Here is a 20,056-nt window from a genome sequence, read left to right on the forward strand (position 1 = left end):
TCAGCTCAGCACCGCACGGCCACCCTGTCTGGCTCGGCCCCGGACACGGCAAATCTGTGCCCCACACCCACCTGGCGGCGCCCAGGGCTGGAATCCTAACTGGAGGGATGGGGGCCCCTTCAAGAGGCTGAGGAGAGGGACTTCCCTGGTGGCGCAGCGGTTAAGAATCTGCCTGCCAATGCAGGGGACACGGGTTCGAGCCCTGGTCCAGGAAGATCCCACATGCTGCGGAGCAACTCAGCCCGTGCACCACAACTACGGAGCCTGTGCTCTAGAGCCTGTGAGCCACAACTACTGAGCCTGCGTGCCACAACTACTGAAGCCTGTGTGCCTAGACCCCGTGCTCCACAACAAGCGAAGCCACTGCAATGAGAAGCCCGCGCACCGCGACGGAGACCCAGCGCAGCCAAAAGTAAGTAAATAAATAAAAATTTATTTAAAAATAAAAAAAGAGGCTGAGGAGAGCATGAAGGCCCTAAACCGAAGTGTGCATGAGTCTGCCCGTCAGGGACCCCAGGATGGGTGTCTCTCTGTGACCATCGTCCACTTTGAAAAAGCTGACCTCCAAGTAGGCTGGGAGCTGCGTGTATCGGATGCCCGCAGAGATCTCCACCACCCGGCCGTCCTCACCTTCCCGAAGGAGAGAGAGGGGCTGCCGAGGGCTGCAGGGGCGAGGTCCCCCCAGCCCCCACTCCAGCCTCCGTGAGGAATGTCTGCGGCAGAGTGTCCAGGAGGAGCAGGGCGCTGCCAGGGGCCAAGAGCACGGGCACCTCGCCCTCCGCTCACCTTCCTGGGCCCACCACTCCTCTTGGCCCTCAGCCGACTGTCCACCCTCTGCCTACCCGCTCCACCCCGTCCTGGGAGTCCCGACCTGAGTCCAGCTCCGGGCCGCAGGGCACCTCTGTGCCTCTGGCCCTGACCGGTCCCTACTCCCTGGGAGGGCCTCTCCTTGCTGGCTGGCCTCAGGGCTTCACCGGCTACAGGCTCAGGGCCGTGGGGGACCGACTGAGCACACGGCCACCCAGCTCCCACCTCGGCCTGGGGGATGGGCTCCACCCACTCGCCGACATCCCCGAGGCACCCAGCACAGGCCTGGTCACACGCACGCGGGGGCTCGGGGTCAACAACGAGCGCTGACCAGCGCCAGTGAGGGCCCTGTGCAGCCTCGAGTTGCTGAGATCGTAAAAGGAGACACGCAGGGCAAACACCAGCACGTCGTGGACTTGGGGAGACAAGGAGCCAAGTGTAGAGACAACTGTGGTTTGATCGGCTTCCGGTTCTGGTCCAGAGGGCGTAACTGGGACCCACGGACCCTCCTACTCGGAGCAACCAAAGAGCAGATGAAACTGAATGAGACTGTGGTTTTCAAGACCTTGGACGTCAGGCAAGGACAGCGGTTCCTGAAGGATGGGAAACACACGACGGACTCCACAGTTGCCCAGTTCCTGCCCTGAGAGGACGTGCGGGGCTGGTACAGAGCGGGTTGGGTAGAGGCTGGTAGACAGGCCCACGCAGGAGCGGAGCAGAGGGGCACCTCAGGGTCAGTGCAGCACAGATCAGAGCATGAGTGAGGGGAGAACGAGAGGCCCCAGCAGGATGGGAGGCCTGCTCGTCCTGTCAGCCAGGCTGGAGAACTCAGAAGTCAGGGCAGGTCGAGCAGAATTCTCAGTAATGGGGGGGTGACTGGTCTTAGACTGAGGCCCCCTGCAGACCCAACAAATCCCAAAACCAAGATCTGAGAGGATTAAACTGTCTCCAAGCAACTTAACTGCGCCCCAGAACATAGGTCAAGAATGTTTACAGGGACACAGGTGTCTCTAGCCCCCAAGGTAAAATTCACAAGGTCCGACATCCAATCAAAGATTACCAGGCAGAGAAGGCAGGAAAGTATGGCCCATAACAAGGAGGAAACTCAATCAAACTGACCCAGAACTGACACAGTGGAAAAGGACATCATTTTTTTTTAAGTAGGTTTTTGGGTTTTTTTTGAATTAATTAATTTATTTATTTTTGGCTGCGTTGCGTCTTCGTTGCTGTGCAGGTTTCTCTGTTGCGGTGAGCGGGGGCTGCTCTTCGTTGTGGTGCGTGGGCTTCTCGTTGCGGTGGCTTCTCTTGTTGTGGAGCATGGGCTCTAGGCGTGTGGGCTTCGGTAGTTGTGGCATGTGAGCTCAGTAGTTGTGGCTTGTGGGCTCTAGAGCGCAGGCTCAGTAGTTGTGGCGCATGGGCTTAGGTGCTCTGCGGCATGTGGGATCTTCCCGGACCAGGGCTCGAACCCATGTCCCCTGCATTAGCAGGCAGATTCTTAACCACCGCGCCACCAGGGAAGTCCCGAAAAGGACGTTTTTGAAAGTTATTATTATAACTGTATTCGTGTGTTCAAAAGTTAAGTAGAGACATAGAAGATATAAAAGAGAACAAAGGTGGGGCTTCCCTGGCGGTCCAGTGGTTAGGACTCCATGCTTCCACTGCAGGGGGGTGCGGGTTCGATCCCTGGTGGGGGAACTAACATCCTGCTTGCCACACGGCCAAGAAAATGAATAAATAAATAAATAAAAATAAAAAAGAACAAAGTTGATTCTAGAGGTGAAAACCATGAGATGAAAAAACACACCGGATGTGATCAACAATAGATTAGATACTGCAGAAAAAAAGATTCATGAACTTGAAAACACAGCTATGGAAATGATCCAGAATGAGACACTGTGAGAAAAAAGAAAAAAAGGAAGGGAGGGAGGGTGGGAAAGAGAATCCATGGACGGGGGGGCAGCCTGAGACATGGAAAATTGGGGTCCCCAAAGTGGGGGCAGAGGCTACCCACTGCTTTGGGTCCCCCAGATGGGGGCAGAAAAATTATCAGAAGAAATAATGGCTGGAAAATTCCCAAATTTGATGAAAATTATAAACCCACAGATCCAAGAAGCTCAACAGGTTCCAAGCACAAGAACCACGAAGACAACTACGCCATGTCGCATCACAATCAAATTATTCAAACCAGTGAAAAAGAGAAAACCTGAAAAACAGCCAGAGGAAAAGGACGTTTGTACAGGGACATGAAAGCAGATCTCTCAGAGAAAACAACGCAGACAAGGTGACACCACAAAGCTCACCTGGAAGATGAGGCAGAATCCTGTATGCGCTAACAATGTCTATCAAGGAAAGCAAAATCAAGATGTACGAAAGCTGAGAGAATTCATCACCAGCAGACACATATGACAAGAAATGTTAAAAGTTAAGTCCTTTGGGCAGAAGGAAAATGGTAGCAGATGGAAATCTGGATCCATGGGAAGGAATGAGGACCAGGAATGGTAACTCAGCAGATGAGACGAACAGGTGAGACTTCCTTTTCTGTTTGTTAAATACTCTTTAAAAGATAAATGACTGTTTAAACAAAAATAATAACAATGTATCATAAAGTTTATTAGATACATGAATGTAAAATGTACTAAAACAATAGCATAAAGATTGGGATTGCAGAAGTCAGTTAATTAAATGACATAAAAATCCTAAATGTTTATGCTTCTAATAATAGAGCTTCAAAATACATGAAGCTAAAACTGATAGAAATGAAAGCAGAAATAGACAAAAACACAAGTATAATCAGAGATTTCAACATACCACTGTCAATAACTGATGGAACAAGCAGACAGAAAATCAGCAAGGATATAGCAAACTCGACAGCAGGGTCAACAAAATTCACCTGATTGACATTTATAGAAAATGCCACCCAATTCCACTCAGAAGCAGAATTCACACTCTTCTGAGCCATATTCTGAGCCATAAAACAAGTCTCAAAAAACTTAAAAGAATTCAAGACACACAAAGTATGACTCTAACCACATGGAATTAAGTTAGAATCAATAACAGAAAGATTTCTGGAAAATTCCCAAACACTTGGAAATGAAACAACACACTTCTAAATAACTCTTGGGTCCAAAAAGAACTCAAAAGGAAAATCAGGACGTATTTTGAATTGAATGAAAATGAAAGCACACCATGTCAAAAGCTGTAGGATGCAGCTAAAGCAGTGTGAAGGGGGAAATGTCTAGCAATGAGCTTCTATATGAGAAAAGAAAGGTCTGAAATAACGTCAGAAACTTTCCACCTTAGGAAACTAAAAAAGGAGAGCAAATTAAACCCAACTAAGCAGAAGCAAGGAAATAATGAGATCAAAATAGGAATTAATGGGACTTCCCTGGTGGCGCAGCGGTTAAGAATACACCTGCCAATGCAGGGGACACAGGTTCGAGCCCTTGTCCAGGAAGATCCCACATGCCGTGGAGCAACTAAGCCTGTGTGCCACGACTATGGAGCCTGTGCTCTAGAGCCTGCAAGCCACAACTACTGAGCCTGCGTGCCACAACTACTGAAGCCCGTGAGCCTAGAGCCCACGCTCTGCAAGAGAAGCCACCGCAATGAGGATCCTGCGCACCGCAATGAAGAGTAGCTCACACTTGCTGCAACTAGAGAAAGCCCGCGCGCAGCAACGAAGACCCAACGCAGCCAAAAATAAATTTAAACAAAATAGGAATTAATGAAATAGAAAACAGAAAATAGAGAAATCAATGAAACCAAAAGTTGGTTGTTTATCAATGAAACTGATAACCTCTCACTAGACTAGTCAGGAAAAAAAGAAAGAAGACCCCAATAATCAATATTAAGAACAAGAGAGATGGTATCAATTCATTAACTGGGGAGCAAGGGAGTGTTATGAACAAGCTTATGCCAAGAAATCTGAAACCTTGGAAGACACAAAACACCACACTCACTCAAGAAGAAATAGATAAACTGAACAGCTCTATATCCAAAGGAAACGGAATTAGCAGTTAAATATCCTCCCACAGAAGCAGCCGCACAGCACAGGGAGATCAGCTCGGTGCTTTGTGACCGCCTGGAGGGGTGGGATAGGGAGGGTGGGAGGGAGGGAGACGCAAGAGGGAAGAGATATGGGAACATATGTATATGTATAACTGATTCACTTTGTTATAAAGCAGAAACTAACACACATTGTAAAGCAAGTATACTCCAATAAAGATGTAAAACAAAACAAAACAAAAAAATCCTCTCACAAAGAAAACTCCAGGCCCAGATGGGCTTCATATTGAATTCTACCAAACATATACAAAGATTAACTCCAAATAGATAATAGGCCTAACTGTAAGAGCTAAAAATATAAAATTCTTAGAAGAAAACATAGGAATAAGTCTTCATGACTCTGGGCTAGGCAGTCTTCTTAGATATGGCACCAAAAACACAAGCAACAAAAGAAAAAAATAGGTAAATTGGACTTCATCAAAACTTAAACGTATGGGCTTCCCTGGTGGCGCAGTGGTTAAGAGTCCGCCTGCCGATGCAGGGGATGCGGGTTCGTGCCCCGGACCGGGAAGATCCCACACGCCGCGGAGCGGCTGGGCCCGTGAGCCATGGCCGCTGAGCCTGCGCGTCCGGAGCCTGTGCTTCGCAACGGGAGAGGCCACAAGAGTGAGAGGCCCGCGTACCGCAAAAAAAAAAAAAAAAAATTTAAAATTGTGCCCTTCAAAAGACAACATTAAGATTAAAAGATAAGCCACAAACTGAAAGAAAATATCTGCAAATATATATTTGCTAAAGGACTTGTATCCAGAATACATAAAGAACTTGTATAACTAAAAACTAAGACAAGCAACCCAATCCAAAAAAAAAAAAAAAAAAAGAGGTGAAATATATGAATAAACATTTCTCTGTAGAAGACGTACAAATGGCCAATGAGCACATGAGAAGCTGCTCAACGTCGTTAGTTTTAGGGAAACGCAAATCAAAACCATGAGGAGGGACTTCTCTGGCGGTCCAGTGGTTAAGACTCTGTGCTTTCATTGCAGGGGGTGCAGGTTTGATCCCTGGTCAGGGAACTAGGATCCTGCATGCCGCGCGGTGCGGCCAAAAAATTTTTTAAAAACCCAAAGAACAACCAAAGGAAAACAACAAAGAAAACAAAAATCCGTGAGGAGATGCCCCCTGACATCCTCAGGATGGCTACGCCCTGGCAAGGACGTGGAGAAATCGGAACCTTCGTACGTTGCTAACGGGATGGTAAAATGGCGCAGCCACTTTGGAAAAGAGTTTGGCCATTGCTTGAAAAATTTAAACACGAACCTACCCAACAGCTGACCCAACAATTCTACTCATAAATATATACCTGAGAGAAATGAAACAGGTTTGCACAAAAACCTGCACAGGAATGTTCACAGCAGCCAAGTGCCAAGGACTGGACTGTCGCCCACGGACGCAGGTGAGCAAAGTGCTGGGCGGGCAGGATGGGAGGCTAGTGGTCCACAAAGAGGAGAGCAGCACCGCGCACTGGGCGGGAGGGAGGAGCAGAGCGCGACCACAAGTGAGATTCCATCCACACTCAGTGTCCAGGAAAAGGCATTTGTGGTGCCTGGGATGGCGGGTGGGAACAGGGCAGGAATGAGGGGTCTTTCTGGGGTGGAGGAAATGTTCTGAAATGGAACTGGTGTAGCAATGGTCGCCCAACCCTGCAAGTGTACTAAGAATCATTAAATCACTGAATATAGATGAATTTTATGGTATGTAAATTATGCTGCAATAAAGTTGTTAAAATAAGCCAATTGTGACTAAATATACTCGGTTTATGCTGCACGTCATGCTTCCTACGCGGAGCCGTGGAACCGAGCTGGACCACTGTGCAGGAACGTCTGTCTCCGGTGGTCCCGCCCCGTCCCTCTGGGTCTTCTCTGCTCATGGGGCGGGAAGCCCGGTCGTCCCTCTGCTTGGCCGCAGGGCTGACTGAGCATCTAGACGCAGCCCAGACGGATGGGCGTCTGTCCACCTTGGTCACCCCACGAGGAGCTTGAGAAACCCTCCCCTTGCCAGGCTGAGCGGCTGGCCCGGCGCCCACGTGGCCTCCTCTGTCCTCTGACTCTGAGTGTGTGACCGCCGGGAGGGCCGCCTGTGTGCTCACGCACATGCACACAGATGCACACACAGAGCCCATGTGCTCACACACGCACATGCACCGCACAGCGGCCTCCCACCGGCTGGAGGGCTCGCACGCCCACTGCCCTTTCTGCCGAGGCTCCGGCAGCGAGGACTTGAGAACGGGGTGGGAACCTGGCTCCGGCAGCGAGGACTTGGGAACCTGGGCGCAGCTGGGAGGCCAGAAGCCACCTGTGGCATCTTGTCTGCGTTTTTGCTACTTCAGAACCCGACAGCTGCTTATCCTTCTGAAAAGAATACATAACCCGGCCGCCTTCCTGGAGACACTGACTCGTGGCAACTTCCCCACCGTCCCGCTGCAGCTGGATGGTCAATGTGAAGGAAGATCCCTGGGCCACTTCCATCCCCTCCGGACCCAAAATCACGATCCCTGTGGCTTGTGCTGGGGAGAGCAGAGCGCATCTGTCGTGGGGTCAGGGCGGTGAGTGCCACGGGTCTGCATCCCGCATCCTGAATGCGCTGTGCAGCCGCTCAGGCCTGACCGTGTCCCAGCGGGGGTGGGGGGCGCATGGATGGCACAGCTGTCAGGGCTGGGGGACCATCACTGACGCCGTGACCTTAACCTCGTCCTGAGGGCCGGCTACAGTGATTTGAAGTGGGTCATCTCAGAACTGACCTGATCACGGTAGGGGGACGGCAGAGCTGAGGTGACGGCCCAGCAGTGCCCAGTGCACCCGGGGCATGTTCCCGCACGGCCTCCCGCCCACTGCTCGGACCCGGGCCCTGCATTGCGTGCGTCTGAGTCAGCGACCTGATGTGTGCTGGACGAGGCTGTGGCTGTCTGCCCGGGAGCTGGCCTGGTGAGCAGGGTCCACCCGCAGCTCTGAGTGAGCAGCTGCACCCGTGGACCCGGCACCAAGGTTCTGATTGGTGACCCGAGTCCCTGGAGTCTAACAAAAGCCCCCATGCCCGGAGGCAACACGGGGAGGGTGAGGCGCCAGCAGAGGACCCTGCAGGCCACAGGCCACCTGTGCGCACACTGCAGAGCAGAGAGCTCAGGGTGGGGGGCTGGATGGAGGCTGTGCAGGGAGGCCAGACGCCCAGAGCCCCGTGGGTGGGAGACCCCGAGGCTGGGAGCCCTGCTTGAAGCAGGACCACTTGGGTTCAGGGTCTGACGGGGGCCTCTGCGTGTCACGAGCCCCGTGAAACCACAGCAGAGCATGTTTCTCCCAAAAGGGGATTCTAGGTTCCACTCCATCCAGCCCCGCTTGGTCCACACCTCCCGCGAGACTGCCCAGGGCCACTTGAGAAAGGACACGGCCAGACCCAGACGTGACCCCACAAGAGGACCCCACGGGGCCAGCGGCAAGGCCGGGGGCACCTACTCACGGGGTGGCCATTGATCCACACCCCTCGGTAGACGCCCCCGGAGCAGTGGGCCACGCTGCCCTGTCCACTGAACACGTCACCGTGCCACTGTCCCCGTGGAGAGAACCATGGGCTCAGACGGGCTGGTCTCCCTGCCGCACAGCCCGGCGGCCCCCCAGGCTCCGAAGGCCCCTGGGGACCTCCGCAGAAGGCGCTGCCCTTTGAACTTTAAGAAGCCAGGAAGTTTGGAGACAATGGCCCGAATACAAAATGCAAAGAAAATATGGCTCCAAAGGGCACACTTTTTAGCACGAAACCCTTTTAACACAAAGATACTGCATTTTTGCAGAGTCACGGGGGGCCGACTGTGCAGGCGAGCGAGCGGAGGCTCGCGGGGTCGAGGGGCTGAGCGTTCCGACACGCTCCTTGATAACAGAAAGGCCAATTAAAATCACACTGGGAACCCGCACAGCCGCACCCTGGGGGCAGTGCCAACTCGCTGCACACCCCAACTCTGCCACCCCCATAATAAGCCTGCTTTGTAAACGATACGCACGACCGAGCGGAAGAACAGTGCCGAAGAGCAGAAAGACTGCTTTCCTGGAAAAGTTCGAGATCTTAATGGGGTTTTATTCAGCTATGAATTACTCCTATTGGAAGAAGCATTAGCCACAGGCGCGTTTTGGTTCGATTCACTCTGGCAGAAGGTGACTGGGCTCCTGCTTTCCTGCCCAGCCCTCCGAGTGGCCCGAGGCCGCCCAGCAGCTGGGGCCGGACTCCGGTTGGCGGGAGCCCCTCAGGCCCTCGGGAGGGGCCGTCTGGCAGGTGAGGCCTGTGGGAACGGCCCCTGAAGAGCTCAGACACCCCAAGATCTGGGGGAACAGGTTCCACGGCTGCTTGGAACACACGGTCGCTGTGTTCACATTACACGGTGACAGGGAAGGGGCCTGGCCGCGGCTCCCCCTCCAGCCGGGGCACCAGACAGCTGCGGCGCCCTGGGGGTGCACGGCAGTAGCGGCAAGGCAACAGCTCGCGGCTGCAGGAGGGGCCGGCTGCCGGCTGGGGGTGGCAGCTGGGCAGAGGCGTGGCTGTGCCCCCTACGGGAGGCCTGGAGCTGCAGGGCAGCCTCGTCCCTCCAGCCCCCAGGCCCAGAGAGCTGAGCCCTCTGGGCCCACAGTCGGGCTGCGTTCCCGGAAAGCTCGGTGCCAGCACGGCTGACATCGCAGACGGTCTATCGACGTCCCCTAAGACGTGGCTCGCGTCTGCAGGCAGCGTGCCAGGCCAAAGAGGGGGCGAGGCCGCAGGTATCACGCCAGAGCAGGGACCCCGTGCTGCCATCCTGGGCGGGGCTGGGGAGCCCCAGAGTCACTAGCTGACCATCCCTGGAGCCAGTGCGGGCTCCAAGCAGCAGCATCTGCTGGGCTTGCTGCCTGGTCCCGGGAAGGGGTCCTGTGCACAGGTGTGCGTGCATGCGGGCGTGTGCACCTGCGTCTGCTGTGTGGTGGAGGCAGCGATGCTCAGTGATCGCGATGGGCAGGGTGACCTGCGGGGGAGCAGAGCGGGAGGGTCCTGGCCGAGCTGGGCCATTGTCTCTGAGTCTGGGTGGGGCCAGCCCTAGGGGGCAGGGAGCCGCCCCCCACCCCCAGCTGTGTACAGCACACTGACGTCAGAGCTTCTCCCAGCTCGAGCCCCGTAGTCGGTTTGCTGGGGTCAGTGGTGCTCCTCAGAGGTGAACGAGTCGCCGGAACCCCTCGCTTCCCTCACGCCGCCGTCCCCAGGCCGGAGAAGTGACCGGTTTCAACTCGGGAAGCAGGTCTCACGGCCAATCGAACGCACCTCTCAGGAGCCAAATCAACTCATCACTCCGCCCCCCCCCCACCCCCGCCCTTTTACGTAGAGGTTCATGCCCTCGTCTGAGGCTCTGTGCTGTGGTGCCTGGGCAGTGGGCCGGTAGCCCCGGGGAAGGGTGGTCGCCTCCAGAGACAAACACCCCCCTGTGGGGCCCGGCTGCCTCCCCCGCACACCGCCCCCAGCTGGAGCTGCGCCCGCTCTGTGCCCGGGGCCATTGTGCTGCCCGCCCGCACAAGCGCAGGCCTCACCCCTGTCCTGGGCAGCGGTGCTGGGGTCACCGCCCCTGCGGGGTGGACGGGGGAGGACGCCCAGAGGCAGGTGGGAGACGGGGCTTCCAGCCACGGGGAAGTGGCAGGAGCTCAGTGCGCGCGCACCCCCGACCCTGTGACACGGCCTCGGCCTCTGTTCGAGCTTCTCCATCACGTGACTCTGAGCGCTCCCGCCAAAGAGGGCCGAGCTCTGTGGCGCTCCGCGGGCCCCTCCCAGCGGCCTCTCCCTTCCCTCTCAGTCGTGGTCCCCTCTTGTCTGTCTGTCTGCTCCGGGGCATGAGCTTCCCAGGGCAGGGCTCCATGGGGACAACTAGGGCTCGAATGAGCGCGGGCTCCTCTCCAAACAGCACGATGGCCACTGGGGCCCTCGACCGTGTCGGGGTCCACGTCTTTGCACGCCCTGCCCGGCCCCTTGGCCCTCTGCGAAGGTGCAGCGTGGGTTTTCAGGAAGAAGGCAGGCAGGGCCTAGGGTCGCCTGGGAGCCAGGAGCAGACTCAGGAGGGCCCAGCACACAGAGCCTTGGAGCATGGCCTGCGGGCGCACGGGCTGCCGCGTGCAGACAGGCAGTGAACGTGCCCCTCAGACCACGAAGCCCCGGCCCACTCCGCCCCACTGGTGTGAGCAGGGTGAGGCTCCCCGCCAAGTCACTGTCCAGTCCTCGCCATCCAAGCATTGACAGACCGCTTAATCGCTGACCGACCGCTTAATCGCGCTCCCGTAATCTGAGACCCCCCACCCCAGCTCAGGCTGCAACACAGCACTTTCCCAGGACAGATACACGATACACTCCAGCCTGGCGGCTCTTCCTTCTCCTCCCCGTGCAGGTGAGGACCTGTGTGTGCTGCCGCAGTGCAGGAAGATGGGAGGACGGCCGGGCCACCCTGCACGCGAAGCACGGGTGCGCGGGGTCCCTGTTAGGAGAGGCCCCGTGGGGTGAGTGGGGCACACCTTGTGGCCGGCGGTGGCTGAGGCAACCCCAGGGCCTCTCAGCTCCAGGATAGGGACCTATGTGCTCAGAACTCCTTACCTGGTCCTTTCTTTGAAGAGCACGGAGTCGGGGGTGGGACGAGGGGCCGCTTGGGTGCCTTCCCCACCACACACGAGTTTGAATAAATTGTGAGAAATACACACCCGACTCTTCTCATTCCGGGAAGCACTTTCTAGTTAACAGACGCTGTTTTTCTTTCCCGGGAAAAGTGACGGTGCTTTCCCTGGAATTGCTTCTACGGCTGCGTTGTCCTGTTGCGTTTTCAGGCGCTCCCAGGCACACTCTGAATCTCCGCCCCGGTCAGAAGCCCACCTTCCCAGCTCACCCATCTCTTCCCCACCTCCAGTCCTCTCCAGGGCACCGGGCTTTGACCGACCACACCAGGAGGGGCCGGGGCCCGGCTCTCCACAGCATCTTCTTTGATGGCCTCCAGTCTGGAGAAGGTGACTTCCCACTGTCACCAAACTCCCTCCTGGAGCAGGTGAGGACTTTCCTGAGGCCACGGCTCCTAGACCAGGGAGGGGCGTGGCCCCGGGTCACCTGCCTGGGCCTGCGGCTGCAGGGGCCCGGGGTCTCCAGCTTTCGGGGTGGCCTGCTGGGGCAGCAGTGGCCACACAGGCCAGAGTGTTGGTGGCCCCTGCCCATCATTCTCTGCAGACACAATGCCCCTCACTTCCCAGCTAACAGCAGGGTCCCTAAGGTGTCTTTGATCTCCACGATCCTGGCCGTAAGTTCCCTGGATTCCAAAGTGTGACAAGCTCTGCTGATGCAAATGCAAGCTGCCTTCACACTCCGGGTCCTGATATCCGTCTGCGTAGAACCCCACCAGGAACGTGGGGCAGCGCTGGTTCTGCTCTGGCAGCCCAGGCCCCTCCTCCCACGATGTGCCAATGGGCCCAGATGCTTCTCACGGTCAGGCCCCCATTCCTGGACTGTGACCTCCCGGCCAGGACAGTGGCACAGGGGCACGGAGCCCCTGGCATTCCTACAGATGCACAGGTGAGGAGAGGGGAGGCTGCGAGCCACCAGCAGGTGAAGATGCGCATGAGGCCGACCACCTGCTCTGTGTGGTGAGCAGGTGCGCCGCCCAGCAGGCCTCCCTTCGAGAAATGCAGAGAAACGCCAACACGAGAAATGCAGCCAATGCACACGGAGGTGCCCCGGGACGGGCAGAAGCGCAGCTGCTGGCGGCACCACGGCACAGCCGCACAGGTAGGAACATTCCATGTGCACAGAGGCTGAGGCTCACTGGAGAGCACCCCTCTGTCCCCTCCGCCAGGTGTGCGCTCGCCTCCACAGCCCACAGTCTGTCCCCAGGCTCCACGGAGGTGGCCCGGAGGACGCTGCTCTCCGAGGGGCTGCCCGATGCCTGTCTCTTAATCACTTCATTGGCACCGCGGTTATTTAAAAAGCAGGAAACATGGGACTTCCCTGCCGGTGCAGTGGTTAATCCACCTGCCAACGCAGGGGACACGGGTTCGAGCCCTGGAAGCCCAGGAAGATCCCACATGCCGCGGAGCAACCAAGCCCGTGCGCTACAACTACTGAGCCTGCGCTCTAGAGTCCACAAGCCACAACTTCTGAGGCTCGCGCGCCTAGAGCCCGTGCTCTGCAACGAGAAGCCACCGCAATAAGAAGCCTGCGCGCCGCAACTAGAGAAAGCCTGCGTGCAATGAAGACCCAATGCAGCCAAAAATAAATAAATAAAAAAACAAACACAAAACCCCCAGAGAACACAAGCGTTGGGGGAGGATGTGGAGAAATTGGAACGCTGGTGCGCTGCTGGTGGGAATGGAAAATGGAAAATGGTGTGGAGGTTCCTCAGAAAGTTAAAAATAGAATCGCCACGTGACCCAGCAGTTGCGCCGTTCCCAGAATTGGGAGCAGGATGGTGCTCACAGCAGCGTCACTCACAGGCGCCAAGAGGTGGAGACAGACCGAGTGTCTATCGATGGACGAGCAGCCGGACGCAGCACGGAAGGAACATCCGCACGGCAGAGCAGGAGCCAGGCTTAAAGAGGAAGGAGGTCCCGACACCTGCCCCAACGTGGATGGACCTAGAGGACACGATGCCGAGTCAAATGAACTAGACACGAAAGGACACATCCTACATGACCCCACTTCTATGAGGTCCCGGGAGGAGCTCCATAGAGACAGAAAGTAGGAGGGCGGGGCCGGGGGCTGGGGGAGGGGTGGGGAGTGAGTGTCTAATGGGGACAGAGCTTCAGTTTGGGGAAAAGAGAAAGTTCTGGAAATGACGGTGGTGATGGCTCACAACAATGTGAATGTGCTTAATGCTACCAGGCTGTGCACTTACAAATGGATGAGATGGCAAATTTTATGTTATGTGTATTTTGCAATAAAGTTAAAAAACAGAGAAAGCTCTTTGCCTAGTGAAAGCTTGGGGACAGCTGTACCCTCATGGGAGACATGCCAACTCCCTCTGGCGGCTCCATCTCTCCCAGGTGACCCTTCATGCCCAGAGGTCACAGCTTAGAGGTCAGGCGCAGGAGGCATCCCCACAGCACAGAGAGGCGGGCCCTGAGAGCTGGGAGCTCCTGTGCCCACACCGTCGGGAAGCTGTTTGGGGCGCGGGCATTCAGGGCCTGGCTGTCCTCCCGGGGCCCTCAGGACATGGTCGTGGCTGCGACTGTGGGTGGGGGCAGTGCTTCCCGACCGCGGGGCTGCGTGGCCCGGTGCTCAGGGTCTGGGTCGCGCGGCCCTGAGAGGCTGGGGCATCGCTGAGCAGCGGGAACGCAGGCGGACGGCCTGAACCCCGGGGAAGGACCCTCGTTCACCTGCAAAGCGCCGGGGGGACGAAGCCGCCAGCCCCTCGCACTCTGCCGGCTCCCGCCTGACATCCAAGCCGGCGTCCACGGGGCATCCGCTTGGAGGGACGCGGCTCTAGCTCCGCAGCCAGCGGAGGAGCCCCCTGCAGGGCCGGGCGGTCGGCAGGGCCGGGCTGCCCCCTGGTGGATGGCGGCGGGGAACCCCCAGCCCCCCGGCTGAGCAGCGACTTGCTGGGGAGGCCCGAGCACGGCCCCCAGTGCCCAGGCCGCTGATGCGGAGGCCCTGGAGGAGCCCAAACTGCCTCTGGGGGAAGGGCATGCGGGGTGGAGGGTGGGGGCGGAGGCTTCCGGGATTCTCTGGAAGAAGGCGAGGGCTCGGCCACCCCCTGCTTTGGGAGGCCGCCTCGTCTTTGGAACGGTGGTCGAGAGAGTCGGGGAGCCAGAGGGCAGCTGAGGGCAGTGCCAGCACTAGAACTGCGACCCCACGCCCCCAGCCCGCGAGCTGTGGACGCTGTTGGGGGTTCCGAGCGAGGAAGATCCTCCCAGGTCCCCCCGCATTTCCCTCTTCCGTGGCAGCTCTGGAGAATTCAGGCCAGTGACTGTGGCTGCCCAGGATGAGCCCTAAAGCCTGGCCCCATGAGGATGGACAGACGTCCCCCTTGGGGAGAAGAAGCAGAGCTCTGGCCGGGGCACAGCGGCATCTGCAAATGGGCTCTGGCGCAAACTGCCAACCGCAGCGGCCCAGGCGGCACCCCGGGAGTGGCTGGCTACCCAGACCAGGACTTGCGGTCCCAGGAGGGGCCCGGGAGGTGGTGTCGCCTAAGCAGAGCTCTGCGTTTTACAAGCAGGCAAGGGGAGCATGCCGGGGGAGCCTCGCAGCCAGGGCAGGGCTCCACACTCCCCAGCAGGCCACTCCATCTCAGGAAGTGCCCCGGCCAGTTACCAGTTTACTGCCCCTCAGCCCCCAAACGACCCTTCCTGCCCGACTCTGTGCTCCGGGAGCTGGACCCTGAAACGTGTCGCTTTGCCAGCTGGTGCCGTGCTGGGCGCTGCAAGGACCCTCCGGGGAAGAGGCTTCCCTCGGGCTCCAGGGTGCCCACTCCTAACCCCTCAGGCACAGGGGTTTGTCCTGGGCGAGTTCCTCTGTGTCCCAGGGTCTCCTGCACACGCGGCCCCGGCAGCTGGCAGCAGACGCCCAGGGAAGCTCCTCCAACCCAGCGGGCTGTGGCCACACCCCCTGTCTGCAAGGTCTGAGTCTCCGGAGGGGCTGGGCTTTCCCTCATCTCCTGGGACTTCTTTCCCAATCTCCACTCTAACTTTCACATGAGAAACTTGGCAAAGATATGAATTCAGCTGACAACCTAATTCTGCAACCCACACAATCAAATTGTTTCAGCCCTGAGGCTGTGAGAAGTGAGAGACTCTCAGGACCGTGGCTGGAGCTGAGTGCAGACCTGAGCTCCTGTCCAGGACACCAAGGGCCTCGCGCCGCCGTCACTACATCCACAGCCACGTGCAACCCTCGGCTCCCGAGGCCCAGATTCAGCTGGCGCATCACAGCCGAGCTCGGTGGCAGCTCAGTCACTCCCAAAGCTACCACGTGCCACAAGTCACATCTCCCATGGCCTCAGCCCCACGCGGTCAGGCCCGAGGATGCAACCAGGCCGGTCCCCACCCCATCTCTGGGGGCACCTCCTGGGGCCACTTTCGCATTTGCTTTTGCCATATTCCTGCTTTTACTCCTTTGAGTATTTTGCTGTCTTTCACCAGTTGATACTTTCACGTTCAATTACTGGTGTGACTTGTCTTCCGGTGGATTCTGGCTCAGGCATCACCACCATCCACCCGACGCTGGGCCAGAAATGCAGGACATCTTCGCTTCTGCTCTTGTCAACCAGTCCAGTGTCTGTACCTCCAAACCCCCCCAAATTTGGTTCCACACCCCGTGCAGGCCGCCATCACCTCTCTCCATGAGTGAGAGCAAGAGAAGCCTTCCAAACACAGGGATCAGGTCACCAACTCCTTCCAGCACTTTCTGTGATGTGTAGGATAAAACTCCAAGCCCTCGTGGCTCCAGGGCCTATGCGTGGGACTGCCTGGACCTCCTGCCTTGCCTCCCCTGACCCCTGCTCTGGCTACGCAGGCTTCTTCCTGCCTTGGAGCCCAGCCTCGCCCTTCCGCTGCCTGCAATGCCCTTCCCTGTGGTCTCCATGCGGCGGCCCCTTCCCATCCTTCAGACCTGGCTCACGCGGCATTCTCTGGCCCCTGGCTGCATCTCTGCAGGGCCGGCCAGACCCACAGGCCGGCGTGCGGGAAGCACAAGGATGGCGGAGTCTGGGGGCCCGAGAAGGTCTTCCCACGTGCCTGAATCTCTTGGCCTCGTGGCACCTAAAACCCCCCATCAACCCGAGACTAGCAGCTGCCACATGATGGGGGGTGGGGCGCAGAGCCCTGCTCATGAGGAGCAGGGAGGGGTCCTCGCCTGCTTCCCCAGGTTATTGAGGGCACTGGGACCCCACGGGTATCTCCTCTCAAAAAGGCTTCACCAGGCCATTCCCACAGGAGAGAGTGTTGGGTCATGGGGTGTTTCAGGAACCAGACGCGACGGAAAGGTGTTAGCGGGTGGCCCTTAAGCTCTCTGAACCGCATCTTCTCATCAGCGAAAAGGCAACGGTGGCCGACCCTACCTCGCAGGGTCAGAAGGGCAGCACCTGGGCTGCACCCCGGGCGGCACTGGGAGCAGAGGACGCCCGGCCGGTGGGTCCAGTACCTCATAGATGGAGCCGTCCGCATGGCGCAGTGTCCCATGGCCCTGGCGCTGGTCCCGGACCCAGTCGCCCTCGTACTCATCTCCGTTCCTGAGGGACAAACGCGGAGGCTGCTCTCAGGCTGGGAAGGGCCAGGTGGCTGTGTGACGCACACCGGCTCCTCCGACTGGGGCTCAGCACGCACCCCCGGGACCAAGGCAAAAATAGGCCCAGAACAGATGGCACAAGCTGTGGCCTTGCCAGGGCCCGGCCAGAGGGGCAGGTGGCCTTGGCGCCCGGTGGCGTGCAGTGACGGGAGGCCCCGCTTGCTGGGCCCCAGGTGTGAAGGTTTGGAGAGGAAAACGGGAAGGAAATGGGGGGGGGGCCTGCAAATCCCAAGGGCAGGATTTTGCACGAAAACTGCCTGGAGTGTGAAAGACGCCCAGCACTGGGCCCAAAGCTGAGAGCCTGCCGGTGTCACCCGACTCGGCCCCACTCCACCCTCGCGCCCACCCGACCTTCTCACCTGGTGTTTCACTGGAGGAGGGGGATAGATGTTCTTTCTACTAAATACACACAGAACCAATGTCAGTAACTGAGGGAGAAATTGCAGGATCATGTGAAAAAATCACAGACCGTACTTTCAGGGCTGGGTGTTCGATGGGGGTACGGCCCACAGGACGGCGGACTCACCGGAAGACCATCCGCCCTTGGCCGTGCCGCTTGTTGTCGTGAAATGACCCCCAGTACACTTGTCCATCTGCGTCCACCAGGTGCCCCTGTCCTGGAGGCGGGCAAGAGTCGAGGGTCACCTCGTACCTCCGTTGGGGGAGGCGGGTGTCTAGAAGAAGGATGGGGTCGGCACCCCCTGTAGCCGGGCCCCATGGGGGTCCCCCGGCCCCGCAATCCGATCTGGGGCGGCCTGGCAGCCACACGCAGCGGGAGCGGCTCTGAGTCCAGCTCTCAAGGTCCCGAGGGAGGGTGGGGGCGCCCGGGGCCCCCAGCATCGGAGACTGAAACGCTCTGCTGTCCGGCTGGGGTGGTGCTGCCGCGCGGTCAAGGCCAGCTCGCAGGTGCGAGTTCACGCTGAGGACCGACAGTTGTGCAGGGCCTCTACCACCTACTCAAAGGGCCCAAAGGCCAGAGGAAGTGCTCGTGAAGACACGGAGTCTCAGGGCCTGGACACTCGGGAAGGGGGGCGTCCTGACCCCTCACGGGAGGCCTTGGAGGGGTCAGAGCTGCGCCCGCGCCGGGCATGCTGTCGGGGGCTGGGACTGCTCCGCTCGCTCCGGCGACCCCGGGGCTCTTCCTGCTGCTCCCCGGAATGTGGCCTCCTGACTGGCTGGGTCCCACAGGATGTGGAGGAGGTGACCGAGCCGAGGGTCAAGAGGACCCACAGCGCTGGTTGAGCCACTGCGACCCTCAGCGAGTCCAGGAGACCCGCCTGGCCGAGCCCAGGCCGACTGCTGACACGGGGTCGAGGGCGATGGCAGAGCGGGGACCTGAGTCACCAGGTTTGAGGGGCTCGCTGTGAGCCCTGCGCTCCGAACCTCACCGGACCGGGAAGTGCACTCGCGCCCAGGCCCGCCCAGGCCCGTCCAGGCCCCGAGTCAGGATCCGGGGAGGGCTGGGGTCCGGGCCCCGCAGTGTCCACCCCGAGGCCGATGCCTCATGCCTTCCCACGGACCCCGGACCTTCTCTCAGGCTGCAGGAGAGCTCCCCTTCGTAACGTCCGCCGGCTTTGTACTTCATGACGCCATGTCCTTGGGGTTCTCCCAAAACAAACTGTCCGGTGTAGGTGTTCCCCGGTGTGGACGGGAGGCGGGAAGCGGTGTCCAGGGTTAGACTCGTTTCCTGAGTCCAGCGGGGTAACCAGTAGTTCCTGCCCGACCCTTGGGCAGTGGTAGCAGAACACGGTGTCCCTTTATCTCACCGCTCACCCTGAACAAGGGAAATGGGACTCCCTCCCTCCCAGCAGTGTACGTGCAGACTCCATCGCAAGGGGACCCTCTCTGGGGCATCTGTGTGCTGGGGGCAAAGGCCCCGCCAGGCCAGAGTCCGTGGTGTGAGGCTTCTCTCCGCTGAGAACCCAACACCCGCTTGCCGGTGGGGGTCTGAGGTTCTGCGGGCAGCAGTGTGGCCACCCTGCCCCAGGCTGGCACGAGGCCATTACGAGACACCTTAGGGAAACCAGGGGTCCCCAGGTTACTGATGGAAGTGCCTTCTGCACCCGGAAGGGAGGGGCCAGCTCACACCAAGGTTGCTTTAGGAGGAAAGCGTCGGGCCAGCTAACCTGTCAGGGCCCAGTGCCGGCAGCCCTCTCCCGTGATCTCTCCGTCTACAAACTCGCCTTCGTAGTAACTCCCGTCTTTAAGCAGAAATTTGCCCTGACCTGGTGAAAGACGTCGTGCTGTCAGGCAGTGGCTGGGAGTGGCCGCTGGGGCATGCGTGTGGCCGGGCTTGTTTCTCAGGGACGAGCACGGAGCCGTGAAAGTCTCTGCGTTTGGCTCCATCTCTCGTCCAGCACGTGCTCTCTGCAGGCTCACCCACACACGTCCACCAACAAGAACGTCCGTGAAACATGACCGAGCGTCTTCCTGCTGTTCTGGCCATCGAAAGTTCAAGGACCCCGCCCCAGACCTCCTCAGAGGGGACTCGACGGCCACCTCGCCTCTGTCAGTGCAGTGACAGAAGGAGAGAAAGAGAGTCTGTGGTCATAGGGTGACACTGAAGCATACATTTCAAAAAGGAGGAACCACTCTGTCCAGGCCAGGAAGAGAACAGAGATTTCAGCACAAAAGTGAGAAACATCCGTGGGGCAAAAACAAGAAAAGTCAACAAAAGTCAAAAAGTTCAAAATATAGAAAACCCTGGCAGCCAACAGATGTAAAAATAGCTCATGAGAAAATACTGAAAGATCAATCCTCCAGTAGAAAGCCAGGCAGAGGATGTGAGCAGACAGAACCCCAAACAGGCACAAAACCATGAGTGTAAACTTTGGAAAGTTCAGGCCTGCCTCTGGGGGGGACTCCAGGGGACTTTCGCTTGATACTTGCTCTCCTCTGCTGCTTAGATTTTCTACAAAAACTGGCAGTCTCTTTATCATCAGAC

At 58.1% G+C, this 20,056-nt stretch overlaps 1 protein-coding gene across 1 annotated transcript; it reads right to left on the reverse strand.

Moving 5' to 3' along the window:
- Nucleotides 1-351: 351 nt before the first annotated feature.
- Nucleotides 352-18,783, reverse strand: MORN1 (MORN repeat containing 1). The gene is made up of 9 exons (XM_079940995.1): nucleotides 18,501-18,783; nucleotides 18,161-18,408; nucleotides 17,639-18,065; nucleotides 16,886-17,056; nucleotides 10,195-10,435; nucleotides 9,679-9,844; nucleotides 8,998-9,133; nucleotides 7,165-7,395; nucleotides 352-713 (listed from the first exon to the last, which is right to left on the reverse strand). The coding sequence occupies exons 1-9, from the start codon at nucleotides 18,695-18,697 to the stop codon at nucleotides 476-478; spliced, it is 2,055 nt and encodes a 684-aa protein (XP_079797121.1). The 5' UTR covers nucleotides 18,698-18,783; the 3' UTR covers nucleotides 352-475.
- Between the last annotated feature and the right edge of the window lie 1,273 nt (nucleotides 18,784-20,056).

The sequence above is a fragment of the Stenella coeruleoalba genome, assembly GCF_951394435.1.
Source record: "Stenella coeruleoalba genome assembly, chromosome: 1".
Taxonomy (NCBI): domain Eukaryota; kingdom Metazoa; phylum Chordata; class Mammalia; order Artiodactyla; family Delphinidae; genus Stenella; species Stenella coeruleoalba.